Below are 25,121 nucleotides of genomic sequence, written 5' to 3' on the forward strand. Positions count from 1 at the left end.
CGCTCTCTCTCTCGCTCTCGCTCTCTCTCTCGCTCTCGCTCTCTCTCTCGCTCTCGCTCTCTCTCTCGCTCTCGCTCTCTCTCTCGCTCTCGCTCTCTCTCTCGCTCTCGCTCTCTCTCTCGCTCTCGCTCTCTCTCTCGCTCTCGCTCTCTCTCTCGCTCTCGCTCTCTCTCTCGCTCTCGCTCTCTCTCTCGCTCTCGCTCTCTCTCTCGCTCTCGCTCTCTCTCTCGCTCTCGCTCTCTCTCTCGCTCTCGCTCTCTCTCTCGCTCTCGCTCTCTCTCTCGCTCTCGCTCTCTCTCTCGCTCTCGCTCTCTCTCTCGCTCTCGCTCTCTCTCTCGCTCTCGCTCTCTCTCTCGCTCTCGCTCTCTCTCTCGCTCTCGCTCTCTCTCTCGCTCTCGCTCTCTCTCTCGCTCTCGCTCTCTCTCTCGCTCTCGCTCTCTCTCTCGCTCTCGCTCTCTCTCTCGCTCTCGCTCTCTCTCTCGCTCTCGCTCTCTCTCTCGCTCTCGCTCTCTCTCTCGCTCTCGCTCTCTCTCTCGCTCTCGCTCTCTCTCTCGCTCTCGCTCTCTCTCTCGCTCTCGCTCTCTCTCTCGCTCTCGCTCTCTCTCTCGCTCTCGCTCTCTCTCTCGCTCTCGCTCTCTCTCTCGCTCTCGCTCTCTCTCTCGCTCTCGCTCTCTCTCTCGCTCTCGCTCTCTCTCTCGCTCTCGCTCTCTCTCTCGCTCTCGCTCTCTCTCTCGCTCTCGCTCTCTCTCTCGCTCTCGCTCTCTCTCTCGCTCTCGCTCTCTCTCTCGCTCTCGCTCTCTCTCTCGCTCTCGCTCTCTCTCTCGCTCTCGCTCTCTCTCTCGCTCTCGCTCTCTCTCTCGCTCTCGCTCTCTCTCTCGCTCTCGCTCTCTCTCTCGCTCTCGCTCTCTCTCTCGCTCTCGCTCTCTCTCTCGCTCTCGCTCTCTCTCTCGCTCTCGCTCTCTCTCTCGCTCTCGCTCTCTCTCTCGCTCTCGCTCTCTCTCTCGCTCTCGCTCTCTCTCTCGCTCTCGCTCTCTCTCTCGCTCTCGCTCTCTCTCTCGCTCTCGCTCTCTCTCTCGCTCTCGCTCTCTCTCTCGCTCTCGCTCTCTCTCTCGCTCTCGCTCTCTCTCTCGCTCTCGCTCTCTCTCTCGCTCTCGCTCTCTCTCTCGCTCTCGCTCTCTCTCTCGCTCTCGCTCTCTCTCTCGCTCTCGCTCTCTCTCTCGCTCTCGCTCTCTCTCTCGCTCTCGCTCTCTCTCTCGCTCTCGCTCTCTCTCTCGCTCTCGCTCTCTCTCTCGCTCTCGCTCTCTCTCTCGCTCTCGCTCTCTCTCTCGCTCTCGCTCTCTCTCTCGCTCTCGCTCTCTCTCTCGCTCTCTCGCTCTCTCTCGCTCGCTCTCCTTTCTCTCTCGCTCGCTCTCCTTTCTCTCTCTCTCGCTCTCCTTTCTCTCTCTCTCTCTCTCTCGCTGTGAGTCCTGGTATTGGGGCGACTAAGGACTGACGGGTTTATTACTATTTGTTATGCTGTAGGAGGCCTGTGTTAGGCAGCTGCCCACAAAAATGAGGTTCTTCCCATGTCCGGGGGTCCCCAGTTATAGAAATCTGCTTGTAGTCTCAGGTGGAGTCGCAGCATTGTTGTCCTTTTTGGATTAAAATGTTCCACCCATTGCAGAATTTTGAGTTGATGGCCTTAACAAATAAAGACACTCAGACACTGAGACTAGACGATGACGAGGCCGTGACGGATGACGACCCCTTCACAGCAAAGTTAAGCTTTGAGGTGAGTGACAAGTTCCCAATGTAGAAGGTCCAGAAGACATGTGACGAAGCATTCAGGCCACGCGATCGTCTATAGAAACTGAAAGAAAAAAAGAAGTTGCCTAAAACATCCAAAGAGAATAGTTACATACAAAAGACCTGAGAAATGACTTGTGACGCTATACAACTATCGCGTTTCCTGCAGCAAGGCGGCTCGGAGTTCGTCCCGGTGGTCGTCTCTCGCTCGGTTCTGAGATCCATGAGCAGGAGGGACGTCATGGTGAAGCGTTGGCTGAAGCCTCTGAAGTGGCAGTACTTCCGTTCGCTGCTTCCCGACGTCTCCATCACCATGTGCCAGTCCTGTTTCCAGGTATGCGTCGCCTCTACACTTTCTGACCTGACCCCCAAATTAATTTTGCGTCAGATTTACCAATCTCGCTGACGGCAAAATGTTTGCAAAGTAGAAACTCTCATTAAGCGTCTTATCTTATATGTGAACTTCTCTGTATACATTGTGATGGAAGAAACTGTAAGGGGTCGGAGTCTTCCTTATGATGCCCATTAGTAGATCTCACAATGCTCTGTTCTCATTCCTCTCCTCCCTCCGTGGTTTGGTCCTCCACGTTTGTCAAAGGAGAACTATGGGGTCAGTGTTTTTCCCTATAGATCTCCTAAGGGTCACGGGAGGACATAAACTAGCGTCCTCCCGTAACCCAAAGCTCAGTATACCGCGAGCTACAACTCGTATACTGAGACCGCCACAGCCGGAACGGATCCCGACAATACTGTCTGGATCCACCCAGCTGCGTGATTGACAGCTGGCTCTGCCTATCTAGAGGCAGAGCCAGCTGTGCCAGCCCCCTCCCCCGTCCGTTCCCCCAGTCAGCGCTGGAGGATCAGCGGGGGGGGGGAATCCCTGCAGGGAGTCGTGACTGACAGTCACGGCTCTCTGCAGGGAGATGATCGAGAAGTGAGCGAGCGACGGTATGTGTTCGCTCACCTCCCGATCTACTGAGCTGACCTGTGACAGTTTCATTGTCACAGGTCGGCTCGAACTATGAGGATGAGTGAAAAGCACGCACCTCATAGTTCTCCTTTTTAAACATTTCCCTTTTATTGCAGATGTTTCACACAGAGGACTACGAACTTCTCGTCCTGCAGCACAACTGCTGCCCCTACTGCCGGAAGCCCATGGAGGACCCCAGCCAGTGACATTCCAAGCCGGGACCAAACACACCAGCACTAATAGACAACTCCTAATCAATGTTATATTTTTATATAATTTATTAAATCTTTTTCTACCTTCTGCCCGTGTCTGGTTGGTGTTAACTATCTTGTCATCGGAAGAAGAACAAGCTGTGAAAAGTAACATCTCACATCTGCTGACAATAATTAGGGGCCGCTTCATGGCCAAGATCTTTCGACTCTAAAATCTTCGGTGTTATTTCTCCAGAACAACAGAATATCTGTAAAAATAAGTCAAGGCAACTGGACTCGCTGTATTTTTCTTGAGGACGTTTCACTGGTCATCCGACCAGCTTTCTCAATTGTGAATGAGGAAAGCTGGTCGGATGACCAGTGAAACGTCTTCAAGAAAAATACAGCAAGTGCAGTTGCCTTGACTTATTTTTTTTACAGATATACCGTGACCTGGATGAATGAGGATCTTCACAGTCCAAAACATAAGGTTTTTATTCCTGTCTATGCCACAAAATCTAAGATTTTCTGCCTGCCGACAACGTGTCCCACCCTCCCAACAGGTGCACTGACAGTAATATCAACATAAGGGGACCTTGCACTTCGGGCAAGGGGCCACCTATTAAATGAGACCTCCTCCGCCTTCTTTAAAAGCTGCATAAAAGTGCAAAAAAAAAAGAAGCTATGGAGGGAAAAGTAGATAATATTCTCCCCTTTCCCCGACTTCCGTAGTGTTGGGTGCGACGTCGTCCTTCCGCCATCAAGATCCCTGGCAATGCCGAGTAGCCAAAATCTTGCAAAAGGCTGCTGCAGCACATTGCAGGATCATTCCGTAAGATTTGCGCTATTCAACATTCCCCGAGATCTCGCCATAAGAAGGTCCCACTTGATTCTTTGCCACGGGAGGAATCCAGGGAAACGTAAATACTATCTAACCTCCTCCCTCCCACACACACACACACAGGTTTGGACTAAGAAGGTGTAGCCCTTCCTGTTCTATCAAAATTTGTGACTGCGTTAGAATGTGTGACCGGTGACGTGGTCACACATTTTAACGTAATCCCGCCCAGTTTTTCGGTCGGTGGGATATGTAATTGGCAAAAGGTGAAGAATTCCAAAGCTTTCTCAGCTGTTCCCGGGCAGATCGGCATCGCAGATGGTATGTGCAGGAGAACCGATCTGCCCTGGAACAGCTGATCGGTCCTGAAATGTCACTTCTATCCGACTTTGTGACTGCGATCTTTTTGAAGATGCCCCCCTCCCTAAAATGCTGGATAAAAGTGCAATTCCCCCACCCCAAACCGGTCACACATTCCAACCCAGTCATAATCTTTTGATAGAACACTTCCTACGCTTGCTAAAAAAGGTGTTTTTATTGTTTCTCAGTTGGAGAGATGTACTTCCTGTCCCAGTGACGGAAGGCAGGAAATGAGGGGACATCTCATCGGGGGACACAGCAATAATAAATAAAAAAAGTTGTAGCTGGAGTTTGGCTTTGAAAAGCTTAACAGAAACACCATCTGCATAAGCGTAGCTGGGAAAGACACGTCGGCTATGATACTAATGAGCAGATTAGGTGCAAAGCAGCCCGAGTACAATCCAAACACTGAACGTCATGGGGCTGCGTCTGTAAAACCTTCATCCAATCCAGACCTAGAATCCGCAGCACCCAACCCTACCTGCAGCCTGTGCACAGACCACCTTATTACCACATCCTTACACAACCCGTAGAGTTATCAGTCACAAACATATCTGCAACCTTGTTTACCATTGCCATGTTACAAGACACTGAAACTCCAAAGATCAGAACCGGGCCACAGCTGTACCGTATAGCCAAAAGTATGTGAACCTCCTCCAAATTATTGACCTAAAAGGAGAATTATGAGGCGAGTGATTTGCACTCCGCCTCATAATCTGAGCCGACCTGTGACAATGAAACTGTCACGGGTCGGCTCAAGATCAGGAAGTGAGCGAACACATACCGGCGTTCGCTCACTTCTCGATCTATCCGTGCAGAGAGCCGTGACTGTCACTCACGGCTCCCTGCAGGGATTCCCCCCTCCCCTGTGCGATCCTCCAGCGCTGTCTGGCGGAACGGACAGGGAGGGGGCGGGTATAGGCAGAGCCAGCTAAGTGGATCCAGACAGAATTGTCGGGATCCGTTCCGGTGGTCTCAGTATACCGTGAGCTATAGCTATATACTGAGCCTAGGGTGACGGGAGGACGCTAGTTTGTTTCCTCCCGTTACCCTAAGGAGAACTATGGGGAAAAGCCCTGACCCCATAGTTCTCCTTTTAAGGTGTCTCCATTGAAAGGTACAGTTAACAATACAGCATACAAAGACATTCTAGGCGACTGTTCGGTTCTAGACATGTGCGATTCGTTTTGTTCCAAATTAAAAATTCAGGAGAATTTTCCAAATACGGACACATCCGAATTTCCGAATCCCAAATGTATCTGAATTTCCGTTTCCGAATTTCAGATCCGTCCGAATTTCGTTCAAAAACTAAACTGAATGGGACATGTGACTTTTCCGGCCAACCCGGACACAAGATGTCAGGCAGACAGGGGCAACCAAAATCAAGATAGGGGCTACTGGCCCCCCCACTAAAAATTGTCTCGATTGTGATATTTACATATGAATAAGCCACAACTTATTCTCCCCAAAAAATGTCAGTGCGCCGCTAGAGTGTTCAGGTTTCGCTGGAAGAAAAGGTGGCAACCCTAGAGCCATCTGATTGGCCAGAAAAGTCGCATGCCGTAACGTAAATTCATGTTTAGTATATACATACAATAATAAAGCTGAGGCTCCTAGACCCGAATGGTATTCAGGAGCTCCTGAATGCAATTCGGAAATTTGGATCCGGAATGCCATTCGGGTCTGGGAGATTCAGCTTTAGTATTAATATCTGTATTTGGTTTTCTGTGGAATTTGCAACGAATATTCGTAAACTTATTCGAAACCAACGAAAATTTGGATTTCGTCCAAATCCGAGACCCGAACCGCATTGAATTTCGGATCCGAATTCCCAAATAATGAAATAACCGAACTGAAATTTAACCGCAGCTTACATGTCTATTCGCTTCCAACTTTGTGGTAACAGTTTGGTGAAGGCCCCTTTCCTATACCCCCTGTGACTGTCCCCTGTGTACTAAGCCAACTCCATATAGACATGATTTACCCGGGGAGGAACCCGGGTGTCCTGCACAGAGTCCTGACCTACTGGGACCTTTGGGATCAACTGGAATGCCAATTGCGAGACAGGACTACTCATCCAACATCAGTACCTGACCTCACGCATGCTCTTTTGGCTGAATGGGGTCAAATTCCCAAGTGCACACTCTAAATTCTTGTGGAAAGCCTTCTCAGAAGGGTTTAGGCTGTTATATCCATAAAGGAGGGCCAGCTCCATGTTAATGCCCATTGGCTTTGGAATGAGATATCCAATAAGCTCAGGTCTGGTCAGGTGTCCTCAATCTGTTGGTCAAATACTCTTTAATGACCTGATCAGGGAAGAACCTTTGACCTTGGCGTTAAACACAGCAACCTTTCATGGTAGGGACACATTTCTGTGGGCTAGTAAAAAAGAAACCATGCACATGTACCATGGGAGCACAATGGTTTGTGGGCATAGGGAATATTTAGTATTCCTAAAGGACGTGGATTATCGTGACGCTCTTTTTCACATCTTCCACCATCAGCTTCCTGCACAGCTGTCTGCCTTCAATCACATGACATGTTAGAGCTGGAAACGAAGATGTGCTGAAAGCAAATAGCCAGGGCCGGATTTACTCTCTTTGCTGCCCCAAGGCCAGGTTCCTCAATGCGCCCCCCTCCCCCCCATGGAGAATGGCAGACCTGCAGGCTGCATACAAGTGATCTCAGCGACATTGCTTAGATCACTTGTACAGAACAAGCATCGGCTTCCTGCTGTACATATAGCCCTGCTTGCCCAAAGCAGGGCTAAATGTAGAAAACAACTACCCGCCCAGAACTCCATGTCCTGGGCATCGGGAGATAGGAATTCCTCACCCCTGCTGCGCCGAGGCTGGGCCTTGGTTTGCCTTGTGGGAAATCCAGCCCTGCAAATAGCTACATATTGCCCACCATGCCACTGACTGCGGGTGCCGCTCTGATCGATGTCTGGGTAAAGTATTTCCACTACAGGCCACCAGTCCAACATATCTTATTAGAACTGGTCCAAGGGGATAAATGCCCCCTAACCTAGTTCTCCTCTGGTTCTGATTGATTAAATGTAACCCCATCAATACCCACTCCACATTGCTGGCCATCCAGGGATACCTAACCTACCAGAAGATTTCCAGCGCTGCAAAGTAACCTCAGACCAATATTCAATCACGGGACGGATATAGGGTTGCCACCTTTTCTTCAAGCGAAACCCGAACACTCTAGAGACGCGCAGACAATTTTTGGGGAAAATTAGTTGCGGCTTATTCATATCTAAAGAGCGTCACCCATTCATATGCAAATATTACAGGTGAGACTATTTTCAGTGGGGGGCCAGTAGCCCCTATCTTAATTTTGGTTGCCCCTGTCTGCCTGACATTTTGTGTCCGGGTTTCTGCTGCCATGAAACCCGAACAGAGCATTCAAAACCCGAACTGTCCGGGTGAATCCTGGACAGGATTGCAACCCTAGCACGGATATTTATTTTACTTTTTTGTGCATTTACAATTGTTCTAGCTGTAGATGAAAGCCGCCACATTCTATAGGCCTTGCCTGCCGAGGTCAGTAACATTATTAATGAGATCACATCAACAGTTTACATTCTGCAAAGCCGGAGATTGCTTTACTCACACCAAGCATTAGATATTGCTCATCCAAGTCTTCCTCCGCGGAGATGGATGGGTCTCTCTGTGACACGGGAATTTATTGTGTGTTTAAAATGAGGTATTCCTCTGTGTGATGTACAATATACACAGATGGCCGCAGACCTTCTCCTCCCGCGCCAGTAAATCCTCTCTCGGCTTTTAAAGTTCTTGTAACTATTTGTTCTTGCTTTTTCTTATCAGTTTCTGTGCTTTGTCTAATCCCGCTTCCCTTTGTCAGAGCAGCTACTGGAGTTTCTCCAACTCGGCCCCATCCCCTGTCCTCTGTCTGCAGGTCATACAAGCTTTTTACTGCTCAGTGTCTCTCCTTATTACTGCTGGTTCGTTTGCTTAGCCTATTATTATTATATGCCACAATTCACTTTTATTTTTATAGCTGCCACACATACTGCAGTGCAGGACATAGAGCGTGGGTCAGCAACAGGTCAGTTGTGAACAACTTGCGAACATGGGCCATGTGACAGGTAGATCGCAAACCTGCCGTGCTGACCCTCCATCAGAACTGGTTGCCGCCACTCAGATCAGAGCTGCAATAGGCATTTCGGAGCCGAGGGAAGTCCGAGGCTCCTTCTCAGCTCTGACATGTCATATGACACAGCGAAGGGGAGACCTGGAAGGACTACTGATTGCTACATACTACTGACCTCAGCAGTGTGCCTTACACATTACTAACCCCTGCACTTGGTGTTATAAACGACGGAGCTCCGCACTCTGCGCTGTTACTTCTGACCCCTGTACTCTGCATTACTTGCTGCTGACCCCTGCAGTCTGCGTTACATACTCCTGCCTCCTGCATTCTACATTTCTTACTACTGACCTTGCACTCTGCTTCACATACTCCTGACCCTGCACTCTGTGTTACTTAAGTTACTACTGACTCCTGAGGCGTGTTCAGTTGCTCAGCTGCTGCGAGTTAGCAAACCGCCGCTGAACGCTGTGCTGCAGTTCAGTGCTCAGCACTGCTAAGTTAGCACTCGCAACAGAAGTGAATGAGAATGCAGAACGCTGAGTGTGAAGGAGAAGGTAGCGACAGAGCACCAGCGGCCATTTTAACTATGGACACACCTGGCAGCTCTGGAGAAAGAGGCCTGAACTCAGATGGAGGAAATCAATTCAGTGTGGGAACCTACAATTTAGTGTTTTGGTGCACAAGCACACCAAATATTCGTTTGAAAATGGTATTTAGGCTTAAAAATATTATCCGCCATTTTGCTTAGCACTGTGCAGCCGAAGCGTTCAGTGAAGCTGCTGCAGAACAGCTGCTCAACGCTTGGAACTGAACACGCTTCTGCACTCTGCTTTACATACTCCTGACCCTGCATTGTGTGTTACCTACTACTGACCCCTGCACTCTGCATTACTTAATACTGACCTCTGCACTCTGTAATACTGACTACTGACCCCTGCACTCGGAGTTACATGCTACTGACCCCTGCACTGTGTGCGTTGACCTTAAAGTTAAACTGCAGACAGATATAAAAGCCATAAACTAATATAGCTCTGAAATATACAGCAGCAATGTACAGAGAACAGAGCCAGTCATTCTCTGGACTAAAGAAGCTTACACTCTAATGCCCCCACCCCCATAGTCACACACTATTATTTTACATTCATATAGCTCTGACATAATTTGGTGACCCTATAATAGCTCCTCCATCACCACCGCCTCCTAATATTTAACGACCAGGGTGCATGCTGGAACTCTCGTCACAACTACTCCCATCCCCCTTCACTTTCTCTCCCCCCCAATCCCCCCCCCCCCCCCCCCCAGTCGCACACTGCTATTAGAATACATATACACAGCACTGACATATTGTGAAATGCTGTATAGAGAACACTGAGCCAGTCATATCACTCTCTGCACCAGAGGAGCTTACACTCTAATGTCCCCACAACAGTCAAACATTATTATTATTCATTTATGTAGCGCTGACATATACCGCAGTGCTGTACAGAGAACACTGAGCCAGTCACATCAGTCTTTGTAAAGAGGAGCTTACACTCTAATGTCCCCCCACAGTCACATCAGTCTCTGTACAGAGGAGCTTACACTCTAATGTCCCCCCCCACAGTCACACACTATTGTTATACAATGATGTTGCTCTGACATATGCCGCAGCGCTGTACAGAGAAAACTGAACCATTCACATCAGTCTCTGCACCAAAGGAGCTTACACTCTAATGCCCCCAGCGGAGTCCACTCCAGGGACTAATGACCCAAAAGCCGATTAACCTACCAGATTGTGTTTGGATTGTGAGAGTAAAGTGGAGCACTGACAGCACACTGACATTAATACGGGGAGATCATGTGAACTTCATGCGGAGTGGATTTTATAAATCACTGAGGAAATAATATCTATAATGATGATAATCTCGCTTTATTACACGTAGACCCGGATGCCACTTCAAAATGGAGAAGGAGAGCGTGCGGGGCTATGTGTCTGTCACAGCGGTGTCACTTACCTGGATGATTGACAGGATTAATGATTCTTATCTCCAAACGAATGCACAGGCAGCACTTCCATTGACTTTGCAGCTCCTAGGTCTGCCTATGCACTGCGCTATTAACACCTCCAGCACCTAAGGAGGCAGAAGACCTGGTGGCCTGCATGACAGTGCTTATGGTTTAAAGCTGAACTCCACCTTCTGACAAATTGGGGACTGTGATCAAAAATCTTGAAAACATTTTATTATTTTGCAGGTAATTCTTTTGAATGGCACACCAACATGCTTAAACTGTAGAGGTCAATGCACCCTGTAGACCACAATGGGCCCAGGCTGAAAACTGAGCAATCTTTAATAATAATTTGTAATAATGATTTATAACTGCTTAAAGGAGAACTATGGGGTCAGTGTTTTTCCCCATAGTTCTCCTAAGGGTCACGGGAGGACATAAACTAGCGTCCTCCCGTCACCCTAAGCTCAGTATATATTTTTTTTTTGAGGGGGGGGTTCCTTCCACAACCCAAAAACATACCAATAGCATAATAAACCTCCAGCCCAATTTCCCCTGCTTCAATGACTAGTGTAAGCACATTAGATTGTAAAGCTCCCGTGGTTCAGAGACTGATGGGAATAGTTTTCCAAAAAGCACCCCGGAGTATGTCGGTGTTTTACGAATAAACAATGTGACACCCTTTGAAAGTATTCACCCAGTAAAGTGTAAAATGCATGCCACTAGTTTTATTTTTATGTCTGTATATATTATTATTATTATACAGGATTTACATAGCGCCAACAGTTTGCCCAGCGCTTTACAATATAAGGAAGACATTACAATCACAATACAAATCAAGACAAGATGGTAAGGAGGGCCCTGCCCATGAGGGCTTACAATCTAAAAAGGGAGGTATATAGTGCAGACATGTTACTCTTTAGAGACTACATATATTTATGTACATCAGACCCTGTGACTTAAGTAGCTTACAATTGTATGTCGTCCCTTCCACACTCATAGACCCCCAAATATACAGGTGAAACTCGAATAATTAGAATATCGTGCAAAGTTCATTTATTTCACTAATGCAACTTAAAAGGTGAAACTAATATATGAGAGAGACTCATTACATGCAAAGCAAGATAGTTCAAGCCGTGATTTGTCATCATTGTGATGATTATGGCTTACAGCTCATGAAAACCCCAAGAACCCCAAATCCACAACCTCAAAAAAGTTGATTATTACATGCAATCAATAAAACAAGGATTGTACATAGAACAATATCGGACCTCTGAAAAGTACAAGCATGCATATGTACTCAGTACTTGGTTTGGACCCCTTTTGCAGCACTTACTGCAATTACTTTTGCACGATATTCTAATTATTCGAGTTTCACCTGTATGTGCAAAATGGGCAAATAGTGTGGCCAGGCAGCAGAGAAATCAAATACAATTGTGGAGAGCATCACTAGCAGAAGGAAGGAGGTCCTGGTTCCTCTATAAGTATATAGATCTCTATTATCACTAGAGGGATTCCAAGCAGGAGGAAGGAGGTCCTGATTCCTCTATATAGATCTTTAGTTATCACTAGAGGGGTCCCCAGCAGGAGGAAGGAGGTCCTGATCCCTCTATATAGATCTTTATTATCACTAGAGGGATCCCCAGCAGGAGGAAGGAGGTCCTGATCCCTCTATATAGATCTTTATTATCACTAGAGGGATCCCCAGCAGGAGGAAGGAGGTCCTGATCCCTCTATATAGATCTTTATTATCACTAGAGGGATCCCCAGCAGGAGGAAGGAGGTCCTGATCCCTCTATATAGATCTTTATTATCACTAGAGGGATCCCCAGCAGGAGGAAGGAGGTCCTGATCCCTCTATATAGATCTTTATTATCACTAGAGGGATCCCCAGCAGGAGGAAGGAGGTCCTGATCCCTCTATATAGATCTTTATTATCACTAGAGGGATCCCCAGCAGGAGGAAGGAGGTCCTGATCCCTCTATATAGATCTTTATTATCACTAGAGGGATCCCCAGCAGGAGGAAGGAGGTCCTGATCCCTCTATATAGATCTTTATTATCACTAGAGGGATCCCCAGCAGGAGGAAGGAGGTCCTGATCCCTCTATATAGATCTTTATTATCACTAGAGGGATCCCCAGCAGGAGGAAGGAGGTCCTGATCCCTCTATATAGATCTTTATTATCACTAGAGGGATCCCCAGCAGGAGGAAGGAGGTCCTGATCCCTCTATATAGATCTTTATTATCACTAGAGGGATCCCCAGCAGGAGGAAGGAGGTCCTGATCCCTCTATATAGATCTTTATTATCACTAGAGGGATCCCCAGCAGGAGGAAGGAGGTCCTGATCCCTCTATATAGATCTTTATTATCACTAGAGGGATCTCCAGCAGGAGGAAGGAGGTCCTGATTCCTCTCTATAGATCATAGTTATCACTAGGGGGATCACCAGCAGGAGGAAGGAGGTCCTGATTTCACTATACGGTGCTTTATTTAGAACTCATTTGATATACTTTATCCAGTTTTGGAGACCCATCTTACAGACAGATTTTGATATGATAGATGGGCAACGGAAAAGGTCTGAGGGATAAAACACAGCAGGAGAGACTAAAGGAACATTCGAGTGGCTTTGACAAAAGGTAATATTTTACCAAAAGATACTATTGTCCATACTGAGACACAAATTAGGCTAAAAAAAGGTTAAAAAATGGCAGATGGACCATTTGGTTTTTTTTCTACCATCAGTCTTCTAAATATCTTTGTCTATGCTGTCTAGGGTCAATGTGGAGAGAAGCAGATTCATCTACCACTTTTTAGGGTCATGGGTGGAAACCCACTTAATACAGGGGGGACAGAAAGACTCCATGCAGACAGTACCCCACCTGAGACCCCAGCTTTACATGCGCAGGGTTCTAACAATTTATAGATATACTGTGCTGCCATGTGCGTCATGCCGCTTGAACAATCTGCTGCCTTTGATACGCCGCAATAAGGGGTTTTTTTTTCATCAGTCTGACCTGGATTTCTCGCTGTCACTTTTAAATACACTTTCCTCTGCTGTGTTTAACAGTGAGACAGGTGTAGTCTTAATACGTTTAGGAGAAGCCAATTAACACTTTGCAACCTTAGCTTGGATTACAATGATTAATGGAGATCTAAATCCCTGGGTGCTGACATTGGCAGTGGCAGCTTATGGAAGGTGGCACGTTATAAAGAGCAGTGTGTCGGCGGTCACTATGTAGAGCGGCTCTTGCTGGGAACATAACGTTTTTTTTTCTAGGGGTTCCTGAGAGGAGGGAGAAACACAGAAGCAGTTTCTAACTAGTGGGGGAGGGGGCAACTTTCAAGAGCTGCAAACATGAATGGAACAGAAGGCCCCAACTTTTATATCCCCATGTCTAACAAGACTGGGGTAGTACGAAGCCCCTACGAATACCCTCAGTATTACCTAGCAGAGCCATGGAAGTATTCTTTATTGGCCGCCTACATGTTCATGCTTATCCTCCTCGGGCTCCCAATCAACTTCATGACCCTGTATGTCACCATCCAGCACAAGAAGCTCCGAACACCCTTAAACTACATCCTACTGAACTTGGCGTTTGCCAACCACTTTATGGTCCTGTGTGGATTCACCATCACGCTGTACACCTCCCTCCATGGATACTTCGTGTTCGGACCGAATGGATGCTACTTTGAAGGCTTCTTCGCTACTTTTGGTGGTAAGTCCTTGTTCCCTGAAGGGAGATTTGGTGTGAAGAACAATACTTGTATCAGATGGAAGTAGCCATTCTGTTTACCATGGGCCACATGCTAGAACAGTAATACTGGATCTGTAGAGCTTCAGTGCAAGTGTAGCCCCTGCTTTAAAGCTAGTTTGGGGTGCAGGAGTCACAGAATGGCTGCTTGTGGTCTGAAATGGCTATTGGGTTTTAGGACAGATATCTCTTTGAAGGTTAGGCAAAGGCTAGTACATGAGCTGGGAAGGCATATGCTTAGTTTACTAATGGATCAAGGCCACCTAAGCCCCTTCCTATCGTAGGTAAGGAGAGGTCTAGGTGCCCGAAAAGCAAGTGAAACTGGGAAGCTTTGATTTCTTCATAAATAGTACTTGTGTCAAAGATGTTGCCAAATGGTGACATGCACATGTGTTTCACTATGCATACATCGCTCAGTCTGACCAAACCTCCAGTTAACAAAAGTGATCAGGGTCCAGTTTGGCCAGTCTGCCATTACCTTGGTCAAAACCATCCAGACTAGGTGCCATTAGTTGAACAGTTGGCATGGTGCCCTCAGATACTACTGAATTTGCTTCTATTACATGGCGCTAGTATCTGAGTGCTCAAAATAACTGGAGCTCATTTTGAAATGGCGAAAAGGAAACCTGGAGGTGGAAAAATCTAGAGCGACGACACTCGTCTGAAAATCCAAGGCAAGCATGGTTACTGTATTGCTAAAGGCTTTGGCTGCCTATGCGTTATGGTGGGTGGACAGGAATCAGAATACTAGCATTCATGTTGCTGCATGCCTTTTTGGGTTATCATCACGAATAATCCTCATTTCTGTCTGACAGGTGAAATGGCCCTTTGGTCCCTGGTGGTGTTGGCCGTTGAGCGATACCTTGTGGTCTGCAAACCTATGAGCAATTTCCGATTTGGTGAAAACCATGCCTTTATGGGTGTGGCATTCACCTGGCTCATGGCCCTGTCTTGCTGTGGTCCTCCTCTCTTCGGCTGGTCCAGGTACATCACAGTGCTTTTAAAGATTCTTGATATTTATGGAAATGTGGTCATCATAAAGCATATGTAAACCCTAATGTCTCGTTCACACCTAGGCGTATTGCATATGCGCGTCTGTCGCACGACCGGCGCACATTTTTTTTACCGCGATTCGCGGTAAAAAAGTCACGCGACCCTCGCGCGTTTCCGAAGGCTACTTGGCTGTATCCCAATGGAAACACGCAACAAAACGGCCCAAAGTAGTACCTGTACCTTTTCAGGCGTGGGCCGTTTTGTAGCGCGTTAGGGACGGGCGGAAATACGCCAAGGTGGGAACGAGACCATTGAATACAATGGGATTTATATTTTTGAGCGTTTTGTAGAGCGTTCGTCGAGCGTAGAACGCGCTACAAAACGTTCAGGTGTAGCCCTCGTTCACAGGGCTTACTGAACGATATTTTGTGTGCTCAGGCACTGTGTATCATAAACAATGTACTTTTTTTTTTAACCCTTTTTTCATCCTTTGTTGCATATCAGTGCTGCTGATCGACTGTGGCCTTTCTGCAGCTACTTTCAGTCTACATGCACTACAGGGATGGCTGCATGGCATTTCTCAGGGCGGATTTCCTGCAGTGGCTTCTTGTAGTCTGATTAGGGAGAGCGTGTGACAGGGTGACAGCACAGGAGAAGAGGGAAGATAGGGACAGAGTGTTGTCACCCTGTAACAAAAAATGTACAAGAACAGGATTACATTAATATTGAAAACATATTTTGCAATTACAATTGGCATGATACCAAATGGGTTTACATGCACGTTAAAGTGTATTTTTTGTTGGACGATTCTACTCCCTCCCCCCAAAAAAAAGAAATGGTGAAATAAACTGATGATTCAATCAAACAAAAACAGCAAATATGATTCAGGTGCAAGAATAATCCCCCTTCATCTCCCAATTCCTTTATATAGATTGTAAAATTATCACTAGAGGGATCTCCAGCAGGAGGGAGGAGGTCCTGATTCCTCTATATAGATCTTTAGTTATCACTAGAGGGATCTCCAGCAGGAGGGAGGAGGTCCTGATTCCTCTATATAGATCTTTAGTTATCACTAGAGGGATCTCCAGCAGGAGGGAGGAGGTCCTGATTCCTCTATATAGATCTTTAGTTATCACTAGAGGGATCTCCAGCAGGAGGGAGGAGGTCCTGATTCCTCTATATAGATCTTTAGTTATCACTAGAGGGATCTCCAGCAGGAGGGAGGAGGTCCTGATTCCTCTATATAGATCTTTAGTTATCACTAGAGGGATCTCCAGCAGGAGGGAGGAGGTCCTGATTCCTCTATATAGATCTTTAGTTATCACTAGAGGGATCTCCAGCAGGAGGGAGGAGGTCCTGATTCCTCTATATAGATCTTTAGTTATCACTAGAGGGATCTCCAGCAGGAGGGAGGAGGTCCTGATTCCTCTATATAGATCTTTAGTTATCACTAGAGGGATCTCCAGCAGGAGGGAGGAGGTCCTGATTCCTCTATATAGATCTTTAGTTATCACTAGAGGGATCTCCAGCAGGAGGGAGGAGGTCCTGATTCCTCTATATAGATCTTTAGTTATCACTAGAGGGATCTCCAGCAGGAGGGAGGAGGTCCTGATTCCTCTATATAGATCTTTATTATCACTAGAGGGATCTCTGGAACTCTAATTGTATATGCAGCAGCAGCAGCGGCTTCCAGTCCTAAAGAAAAGTTTGTACCAAATCATATATATAGAACCATTTGGTTATGGTATCCTCTAAGCCCTGATGAAGGTTGAATATTGTTATGCGTGAACACATTGGCTGATGAAATGGTGAATAATTAAAGGCAACCGCCCATTATTTCTATACTTTGCGTCACATCCAGGCACCCAACAAGGGAGGGCACCTGCCTTACCAGAGCCAGCGAGCTTACTCGTAAAATTCGTAGCATGTGAACGGTTTGAACAAACATTAAAATCCCGGCAACTCTTAAATGTGTTTCTCTGCATTATACTGACTAAAACCCATTGGTGCTTCCTTCACCGCTATGTTTCCTTCCATGTTAGCATTAGACACAGGTTTATTATATATATGAAGCTTAGAGAACCTTTAGTAGTCCAACCATAGATTTGTTTATGTAGATCTACACATCTCCCACTGCGGAGGCAGGAAGGATAGGACATCCTTTGGTTCTAATACAGGGACTATCCCTACTAAAGAGGGACACTTAGAGGTTCTACATGAAACAAGTGATATGTGAAAACATTTCTAAGGGTACAAGTCCGCTCTAATGGTACCAGCAAGGCTGCCCTTCCCAGAACTCCTGACCAGCTCTTCTACTTTCTTCCAGATACATCCCTGAAGGAATGCAGTGCTCATGTGGAGTTGACTACTACACTCTGAAGCCTGAGGTTAACAATGAGTCCTTTGTCGTCTACATGTTCATTGTTCATTTCACCATCCCTCTGATTATCATTTTCTTCTGCTACGGACGTCTGGTGTGCACTGTGAAAGAGGTGGGTGCCGAGGGCAGGAACACTTATCTTTTGGGATCTACCAACCTGTTGCATTGATTGTCTTCCCCCCACCACTTTTTCCATGAATATCTACTTTTAAATGACCTGCTTTTTGGCCACATGCTCCGTTTAAGGGATCTCCCTTTACTTCCTGTCCTGTAGACCCAACCACAATGCAGTGCAGGTACCTCAACCAACTACTGAAATCAGGATGACAGTCCCAGCACTGGGAGGGGGAAGTGAGAGTAAATCTCTCCAAAGTGATCCCCTCTTATGCAGTTGTCAATGACACAAGTATCCTCGTTAAATGATTTCCCCTCTATTCCCATTCTGGTGGCAGCTCAGAATATCAGATTTCCATTGCTTTTAATCCCTGTGACAATGATCGCTTGGATAAACAGAGAGGGTGACTCTACCTTGCAAGAACACAGAGGGCAATAAAAAGCTGACAGGGGTCCTGACGCTTCAACACTCTATCCAAAACTAGTGAAAAAAAAAATGTTTGCCTGTAGATACACTTGATATATAGAAGAGCAGAATGGGACCAGTGAGGTCCTACCTGTTCTCTCCCCTTCCTAAACTTCAACCCCCCCCCAGCTCCCAATACATGGAGCATTTTAGGATGACATCACTGTGCAGAGTGATAGACCCAGATTGTCTCCCAATGCTGGGACTGTCAGTTTCATTTCAGTAGTTGGTTCAGGTACCTGCACTGCATTGATGTTGGGTGCAGCGGAGTAATCACTTGGAGCTGATATTTACAGACTGCATGCAACCCAGGTTCAGGTTCTGCCACAGAAGGCAGAGGAGCCATATTGGTAGGGCAGGGGAGTACACTGGTGGTACCATCCACAACCCACCTATTGCAGGGTGCCATGTGTGTTTTACTGACAGGCTCGATCTATAGTTATTGTGCTTTGGTGACTGTCAGTGGTAGGCAGCGTCACTGTTAGAGACAAGTCATGCAATACCAGAGAACGTCCTAGTGAATTCACAGGCACTGTGGTACAGATCGTTTCAACAAACCAATTGGCTTCCACCAAAGGTGCATATTATTTTCATTGGCTAGTTTACCATATGAACACGACTTGTATCCATGGGCAAACACAACTTGCTTTTAGGTGCATTCAGCTTGCATTTGAGATGCTCCTGCATCTGACCTACTCGAGGACCTTCATTTCACCTCCTTGTAAGCTGCTTTAACCTGTTTCGAGCTGCTTTTGTATTCTCATTGACTAGTATGGGGAGAGAAGCGGTTCTGATGCAAACAGAAAGCCTATGTACACAGGCCCTAATGGTGGGTGGTAGGTGTGGTTGAAGGTAAGTGGCCTTTGTTCCTCCTGCTCACCCTTGGTATTCTTCTCTTCCACAGGCTGCAGCCCAGCAGCAGGAGTCAGCCACCACCCAAAAGGCTGAGAAAGAAGTCACCCGCATGGTCGTCATTATGGTAGTTTTCTTCTGTATTTGTTGGTTCCCCTATGCTTTTGTGGCATTCTACATCTTCACCCACCAAGGCTCAGAATTCGGCCCGATCTTCATGACTGTGCCAGCTTTCTTTGCCAAGAGCTCTGCCATCTACAACCCTGTCATCTACATTATGCTGAACAAACAAGTAAGTTGATTTTATTTCTAATGATCTTTTTCTACCCAATCAGCCCTCAGTTGTCTTCCCTGGTTTTCAACCAGTTTCAACACCTGGCCCCCGATACTCCAACCTTCTTTGGCCTAAACTGTTAATTTACAATGCCTACTATGTTTATTGTATCTCCTCTCTGTCTGCATGTGCACAGTTCTCAAATGTATAGCACATAAATTAACTTTTGCCAGAAAAGTATTTATATCAGGAGAGAGTATTACGGGAGGTGTGCCAAAGTGGTGGGTGTCAGCGTTCTAGAGCTGCATGACATGGGGTACTACCATAATGCAGAAAGAGAATTTAGGTAATAAAAAGGGGTATGGACAAAGTTCTTAGGGAACTTGGCAGTGGAAAAGGCTGGACCTCTGACCATGTAAAGTTACTGCAAAGAAATTAGGCAACGGAAGGACCAGGGCCCCCAATAAATGAAGCTACAGAAGAGGAATTAGGCAGCGGAAGGACCAGGACTTCTAACAATGTCAAGATACAAAGTAGGCATTAGGCAGTGAAAGAGAAGAAGCCTCCAACAATGTTAAGCTACAGAAGAGGAATTAGGCAGTGGAAGGAGCAGGACCTCCAACAATGTGAAGCAACAGAATGACATTTAGGCAGTAGAAAGAGCAGAGCCTCCAAGGGTGGAAGCCCCAGGACCTTCAACAATGCAAAGCTACAGAATGAGAATTACGCAGTGGAGGCACCAGAACCTCTAGCAATGCTGCAAAAGGGGGTTTAGGCAGTAGAAGGAGCAGAACCTCCAAGGGAGTCAAGCTACAGGTGGAGAATTAGGCAGCGGAAGGAGCAGGACCTCCATCAATGTGAAGTAACAGAAGAAGAATTAAGCAGTAGAATCCGCAGTACCTTCAAAAATGCAGTTACAGAATGAGAATTAGGTACTAGGCCATCCTCTAGAAGCACATTTCATGCAATGAGGGTTAGACAGTTGAATGAGCAGAATCTACTGGTAGATCAGAGCATTTCAGAAGAGAAGAACCAAATACCAAAAGGAACAAAGGCTTTCAGCCCAGTGGAACAAAGCCTTTCAGCCCATGGACTGTTTTAGGAGATGAGAAATGGACAGTAGAAAGAACAGCAGCATAAAGTAGGGTTTGGTGCATAGAGTAGGAAGATCTACTGGTGCTCTACTCAGGCTTCTCACCCTCAGCTCTGTCACTAATAGCTGCTTTCTTTTCCCCCACAGTTCCGTAACTGCATGATCACCACCCTGTGCTGTGGGAAGAATCCCTTTGGAGATGAAGATGCCTCCTCTGCTGCCACCTCTAAGACAGAAGCCACCTCTGTCTCTACCAGCCAGGTTTCTCCTGCATAAGCTCATCGTCCGAGCCTGTGTCAGGGTGCGCTGCCTCACTCAGCTACCGCTACCCCATCTCCGCCTCCTCCTTGTTAAGGCAAAGAATGCCGCCATGTCCCCCTTTAAGTACCTAAAACGTATTTTGCCCAGAAGGGGTAAAAGCCTCTCCCCACCCCTTTGCTGCTGAAAAGGACTGCATTAAGTTGCTTTGCAATGCGATGGGGCCGTTACAGCAGCGAAGGGGTACGTGTCACCAACCAAACAAGGCAAGAAATTTGGTCCGAATTGTAAATATCTCAGGGCCGAGAGATCCTGCTTCGCCTTCTGAACACAAAATTAAAAAAAACAAGAGACTTGAAGCACCATGGGTCCTAGAATCGGCAGCTCTTGGGTGTTGACACCATGGCGCAAAGCAGCGTCTGGCCAGTTCATCTTGCTAAATTATTATTTGTAATTCAACGGAGGGTTTTTTTTTTTTTTTTTTTGTAATAAGATATAAAATTTCCAGTTTTCTGATTGTTTTTTTTTTCTCTTTCTTTTGGTTAACGTCTGATAGTGAGGTTAGACAGACCCTCTACAGCTGTAATAACGAGCACTTTGCAAGTAAAAAAAATACAAAAAAAATATATATATATTTTCAACTGTCTTCTTATTTAATTCACGTCTTCAGCCCAAACTCTACGAACCGTATACTGACCAGAAAGAGCTGCGCGCCACTAAAGATTAACCATCTTTGGCGATGTTCTCTATGTTGTACTGTTGGCGCTCATGGCCAAGTCAAGCGTGCGAGTGCAGAACACAAAAGACAAACAAAGCAAAGAGTTTCAGTCTTGTGGCCAATGACCCGGCAACCCCTCAGGCAAAATAACCTTCCTGTGGTGTTCTTGAGCCAATAAGGGACCAGTCAGTCCATCTTTGGCACCAACTGACTCTTGCTTTCCTAAAGTGTAGCACAATTTTGAAAGCCTTGTTGGCTTTCCCTGTGGCCAAGGCATAATTGACCTTCTGCCCCATTGGTGTTCGTCCTCCTAGTTTGGCATTTGAGGCGTTATCAGTTACCCTGCCAGAAGAACGTATGTCAGTGAGGGACTTCTGGCAAAAGGACTTAATAGCATCACTAACCCCCACACCCACCCACCCACCTACCCTACCTGGATACCTGCACTTTTCTTGAGATGGCAAAAAATACCCCACTCACCCTTTTTTCTAATCAATTTAAGCTGCGGAAATGGATATCTTAGATTTTGAGGCAGGTTCCTTTTTATTTCGCAAGAGAACGTCTGAACGTGGGGAACGAAGGGGGTTGTAGGCCGCTCTGCGCCCCTTCGTAAAATGCCCCTATGGGAAAAAAAAGCCAACATGCAGACCTCTGCGGTACCGACGATATGTCTGTAAATAGAAACATAAGATTTGTGTAGGTGTGTGTGCACATCGCTATTCACATGTAGACGTGCACACGGGTAGACAGGTATGTAATCTGTATACAAGCGTGTGGTCATACGGTGTCCCAGTGGGAAGATGATCAATGTGTAATGCAATCTTTCCTGATAGTAGCTGTTTATTTTCTGTACGATAAGATAGCGGATATTTCCACATAAAAACATTTCCTGCTTAACCGTGTGTCTCTGTGTATGTTTCCGTGTTACATGGGAAGGATGGGTGATCAATGGTGTATTTACCGCCTTGCAGAAAGCAATAGGCGGGTACGGAGGATGGGCACTGACTCTTTTTTTTCAATAAGGGAGTGATGGTAAATTGCTTAACGTAGGCCCATAGCCATGGCAAGCTGAAATCCATTGTTTCCAATAGGCACAGTTGACACCAACGTGCTGGATTGGTGTACGCTGGGTGAACAATGAAACGTGGTACATTAAGGGCTCATTCACCCGGGCGTGCACATCCATGTGGTGCAACCCCCTGTGCAGAGGCCTGCTCCTAGCAGGGACAGGTGCTGCGTCTAATTACGTGCAGCCGCCTGTAGCTCCCTAATGGGAGGACGCACCTGCATATGGATACCAGGGTTGCCACCTTTTCTTCAAGCGAAACCCGAACACTCTAGCTACACGCGGAAATTTTTTGGGGAGAATAAGTCACGGCTTATTCATACCTAAATATCACAGTTTAAACTATGTTCATTGGGTAGCCAGTAGCCCCTAACTTAATTTTGGTTGCCCCTGTCTGCCTGGCACCTTGTGTCTGGGTTTCTGCCGCCATGAAACCGGGACACAGCATTCAAAACCCGAACTGTCCGGGTGAATCCTGGACAGGTGGCAACCCTAATGGCTTCAGGGCAACCTGAACCTGCACATCCTGGCAGGTCCAGATGCCCGCACTTTGATGCACACGGTCTGCTTCCAAGTGTGGGCAACCAGACCGGTTCAGGACACAGCTGCATCTTCTCAGAAAAATACAGGCGGCTGCACGCAATTACACGCAGCCCCTGTCCCTCCCAGGAGCAGGCCTCTGCACGGGTGTGCATGCCATATGATTGTTCACACCCCTGTGAATGAGCCCCAAAACACATGAACACTGCAAACCGTGTTATGGAAAGGAGTGCCCACCTCCTCCTCCATCACCGGGCCCCGCCTCCTCCTCTGCTGCCGGGTCCAGCCTGCTCCACCGCTGCTACTGGCTCTCATTAACTCCGCATCGGCTGTAAGAAGAACGCAATGCTGCACAGATTACGGTCAGTGATCTGAACAGCAGCGCATTCTTCTCACAGCCGCCAGTGAAAGCCACCAGCCGGTATAAGAGGCCATAGCGACCCAGGCGGCCCGCACGGCATCTGGCCAGGCCCCCCTTTGCCCCGGGACCCATAGCGGCTGCCTGGGTCGCTATGGCGATTGTTACGCCACTGTGTGAGTGGTAGATTGTGGTGGACTATGCGGGTTTCATGCAAACGTCCATAAATGACACAAAATTGCCGCATCTGTGGCCAACATTAAATACAACTAAACTCATCTCCCTCACCGAGGCCGACACCTCTGCATGTTCTTCTTCCATGTTCAGGATCTCCGCTGCTCTTGATTGGTCGAGCTGGAACTCCCACACAAGCACAGCTCAGTGTACATATTAAAGAAGATTGCGAACGGGCAGATATGTTTGTTTTATTGCAGAAGTGGCACAGCGCATCTCTTCTGCAATAAGGAGCCTGTCAGCTCGCAGTGGTTCCTCCTGTGTGATGCAACATTGCACATGCATTGCAGCGTGTTTTTACCATGCGTTGCGGTAAGGCAGCCCATTCATTTTAAATGAGCTGTCCGCCGCATCTAAATTGGACCAAAAGTAGTGCATGACCATCTTTTTTTTATACGTTGCAACACAATGCATGGTAATAAGTTATCATTTGTTGTGGTGCAATGCAATGCATGTGTGATGGTCAGGTGCTTTGGGGTGACCAGTTTGCACATCCGCTGCTCCAGGTGATGTCTCTGATTTTAAAGGGACGGGTCGTGTTCCGTATCAATGCAACCAACTCTGAAAGACAAGAACCAACAGAGGCTGAAAATGGGCGAATTTGTTGCACTTATTGCACGTTGGAAATGTAATTTCATCCTGAAAGATGACACTTTCTATTTTATTGCTTTGTACTATAAATATTTCACACTGCATTCTGAATTTCAGCGTGCCCTATGTGCGTGTGATAGGCCTACCTTATGACTTTGGGGGATGGGAAAGAGGGACACATTATAGCGCAAAATATGTAGTTAAAGCACCCGCCCCCAGCCACGCCTCCAGTAACACGGATCATGCCGATTAATGGGGGGGAAAAAATTGGTTTAACCCAAAATTGCTTTTTTACCATCACTACGCTTCCTTTATTTTAGCTCTTCTAAATAACAAATGAAATCATTTAAATCGGGGGTAGCCAGACCTTAGTCCTCCAGCTGTTGTGGAACTACAAGTCCCATTAGGCATTGCAAGACACTGACAGCCACAGACTTGACTCCCAGAGACATGGGCATGATGGGAGGTATGGTGACAGGTACATTTGAAGGGTGGTTATTGGCCCTTTCGGTGCTGCATCTGATTTAGGATGGGGTATCATTAAAGCTTTTTGATGGGAAAAAGTCATCATTGGAAGTTCAAATACAAAATGCAGCAAATGGCAACGTCTGACGCCCGCAATGCAAACGCATTCCAATAGGTTGAGTCCAAAGCAACGCAACAATAAGCAGGTCAACTGGCAGCCTCAGAACTGTCATCTGCACCACTGAGGTCTATGGCAATCTGCTGACCTGCGTTTGCTGTGTGCTTCCTCAAACACAAGAATACAACTGCCGTCTTCACAATCCGTGACAGCGCAAAGAGGTTTCTTCAAAGTACATCTATTAAAAAGCAGGAGAGTCGGAAAACATGGAATTTCTGCTACTGAGGATTGGATGTATGTGGGCCCATTGACAAGATGTATGTGGGCCCATTGACACCATGTATGTGGGCCCATTGACACCATGTATGTGGGCCCATTGACACCATGTACTGTATGTGGGCCCATTTACACCACAACATGTGCATTACAACATTGTTAACATGCATTGCAATGCTTTATTTATTTACATTTTAGGTGTGCCTGGCAATGCAATGCGTAACAGAATACACTGTGTGCAAAAAATTTGCCGTGTCCTGCTTGTTTTCTCAGCACTTTTTACTTGTTCCTGCGTTGGGCAAGACAGCCCAGTGCTGC

General features: G+C 46.8%; 2 protein-coding genes across 3 annotated transcripts in view; both read left to right on the forward strand.

The window, feature by feature from the left end:
- IFT122 (intraflagellar transport 122) overlaps positions 1-3,051 on the forward strand; it is a 52,493-nt gene extending 49,442 nt beyond the window's left edge. For both annotated transcript variants that reach the window (XM_018555244.1, XM_018555243.1), the window contains exons 27-29: positions 1,695-1,771; positions 1,955-2,119; positions 2,872-3,051. In XM_018555244.1, coding sequence (XP_018410746.1) covers positions 1,695-1,771; positions 1,955-2,119; positions 2,872-2,961 — 332 coding nt within the window. In that variant the 3' untranslated portion in view covers positions 2,962-3,051. The remainder of the gene's footprint in view (positions 1-1,694; positions 1,772-1,954; positions 2,120-2,871) is intronic.
- A 10,386-nt stretch (positions 3,052-13,437) lies between these two features.
- On the forward strand, positions 13,438-21,148 carry RHO (rhodopsin). The gene is made up of 5 exons (XM_018555227.1): positions 13,438-13,971; positions 14,823-14,991; positions 17,327-17,492; positions 18,865-19,104; positions 20,327-21,148. Exons 1-5 carry the CDS (start codon positions 13,611-13,613, stop codon positions 20,453-20,455), a joined length of 1,065 nt encoding a protein of 354 aa, XP_018410729.1. The 5' UTR covers positions 13,438-13,610; the 3' UTR covers positions 20,456-21,148.
- Positions 21,149-25,121: the final 3,973 nt, after the last annotated feature.

Source organism: Nanorana parkeri, unplaced genomic scaffold, assembly GCF_000935625.1.
Source record: "Nanorana parkeri isolate BGI_ZX_2015 unplaced genomic scaffold, ASM93562v1 scaffold188, whole genome shotgun sequence".
Lineage (NCBI taxonomy): Eukaryota > Metazoa > Chordata > Amphibia > Anura > Dicroglossidae > Nanorana > Nanorana parkeri.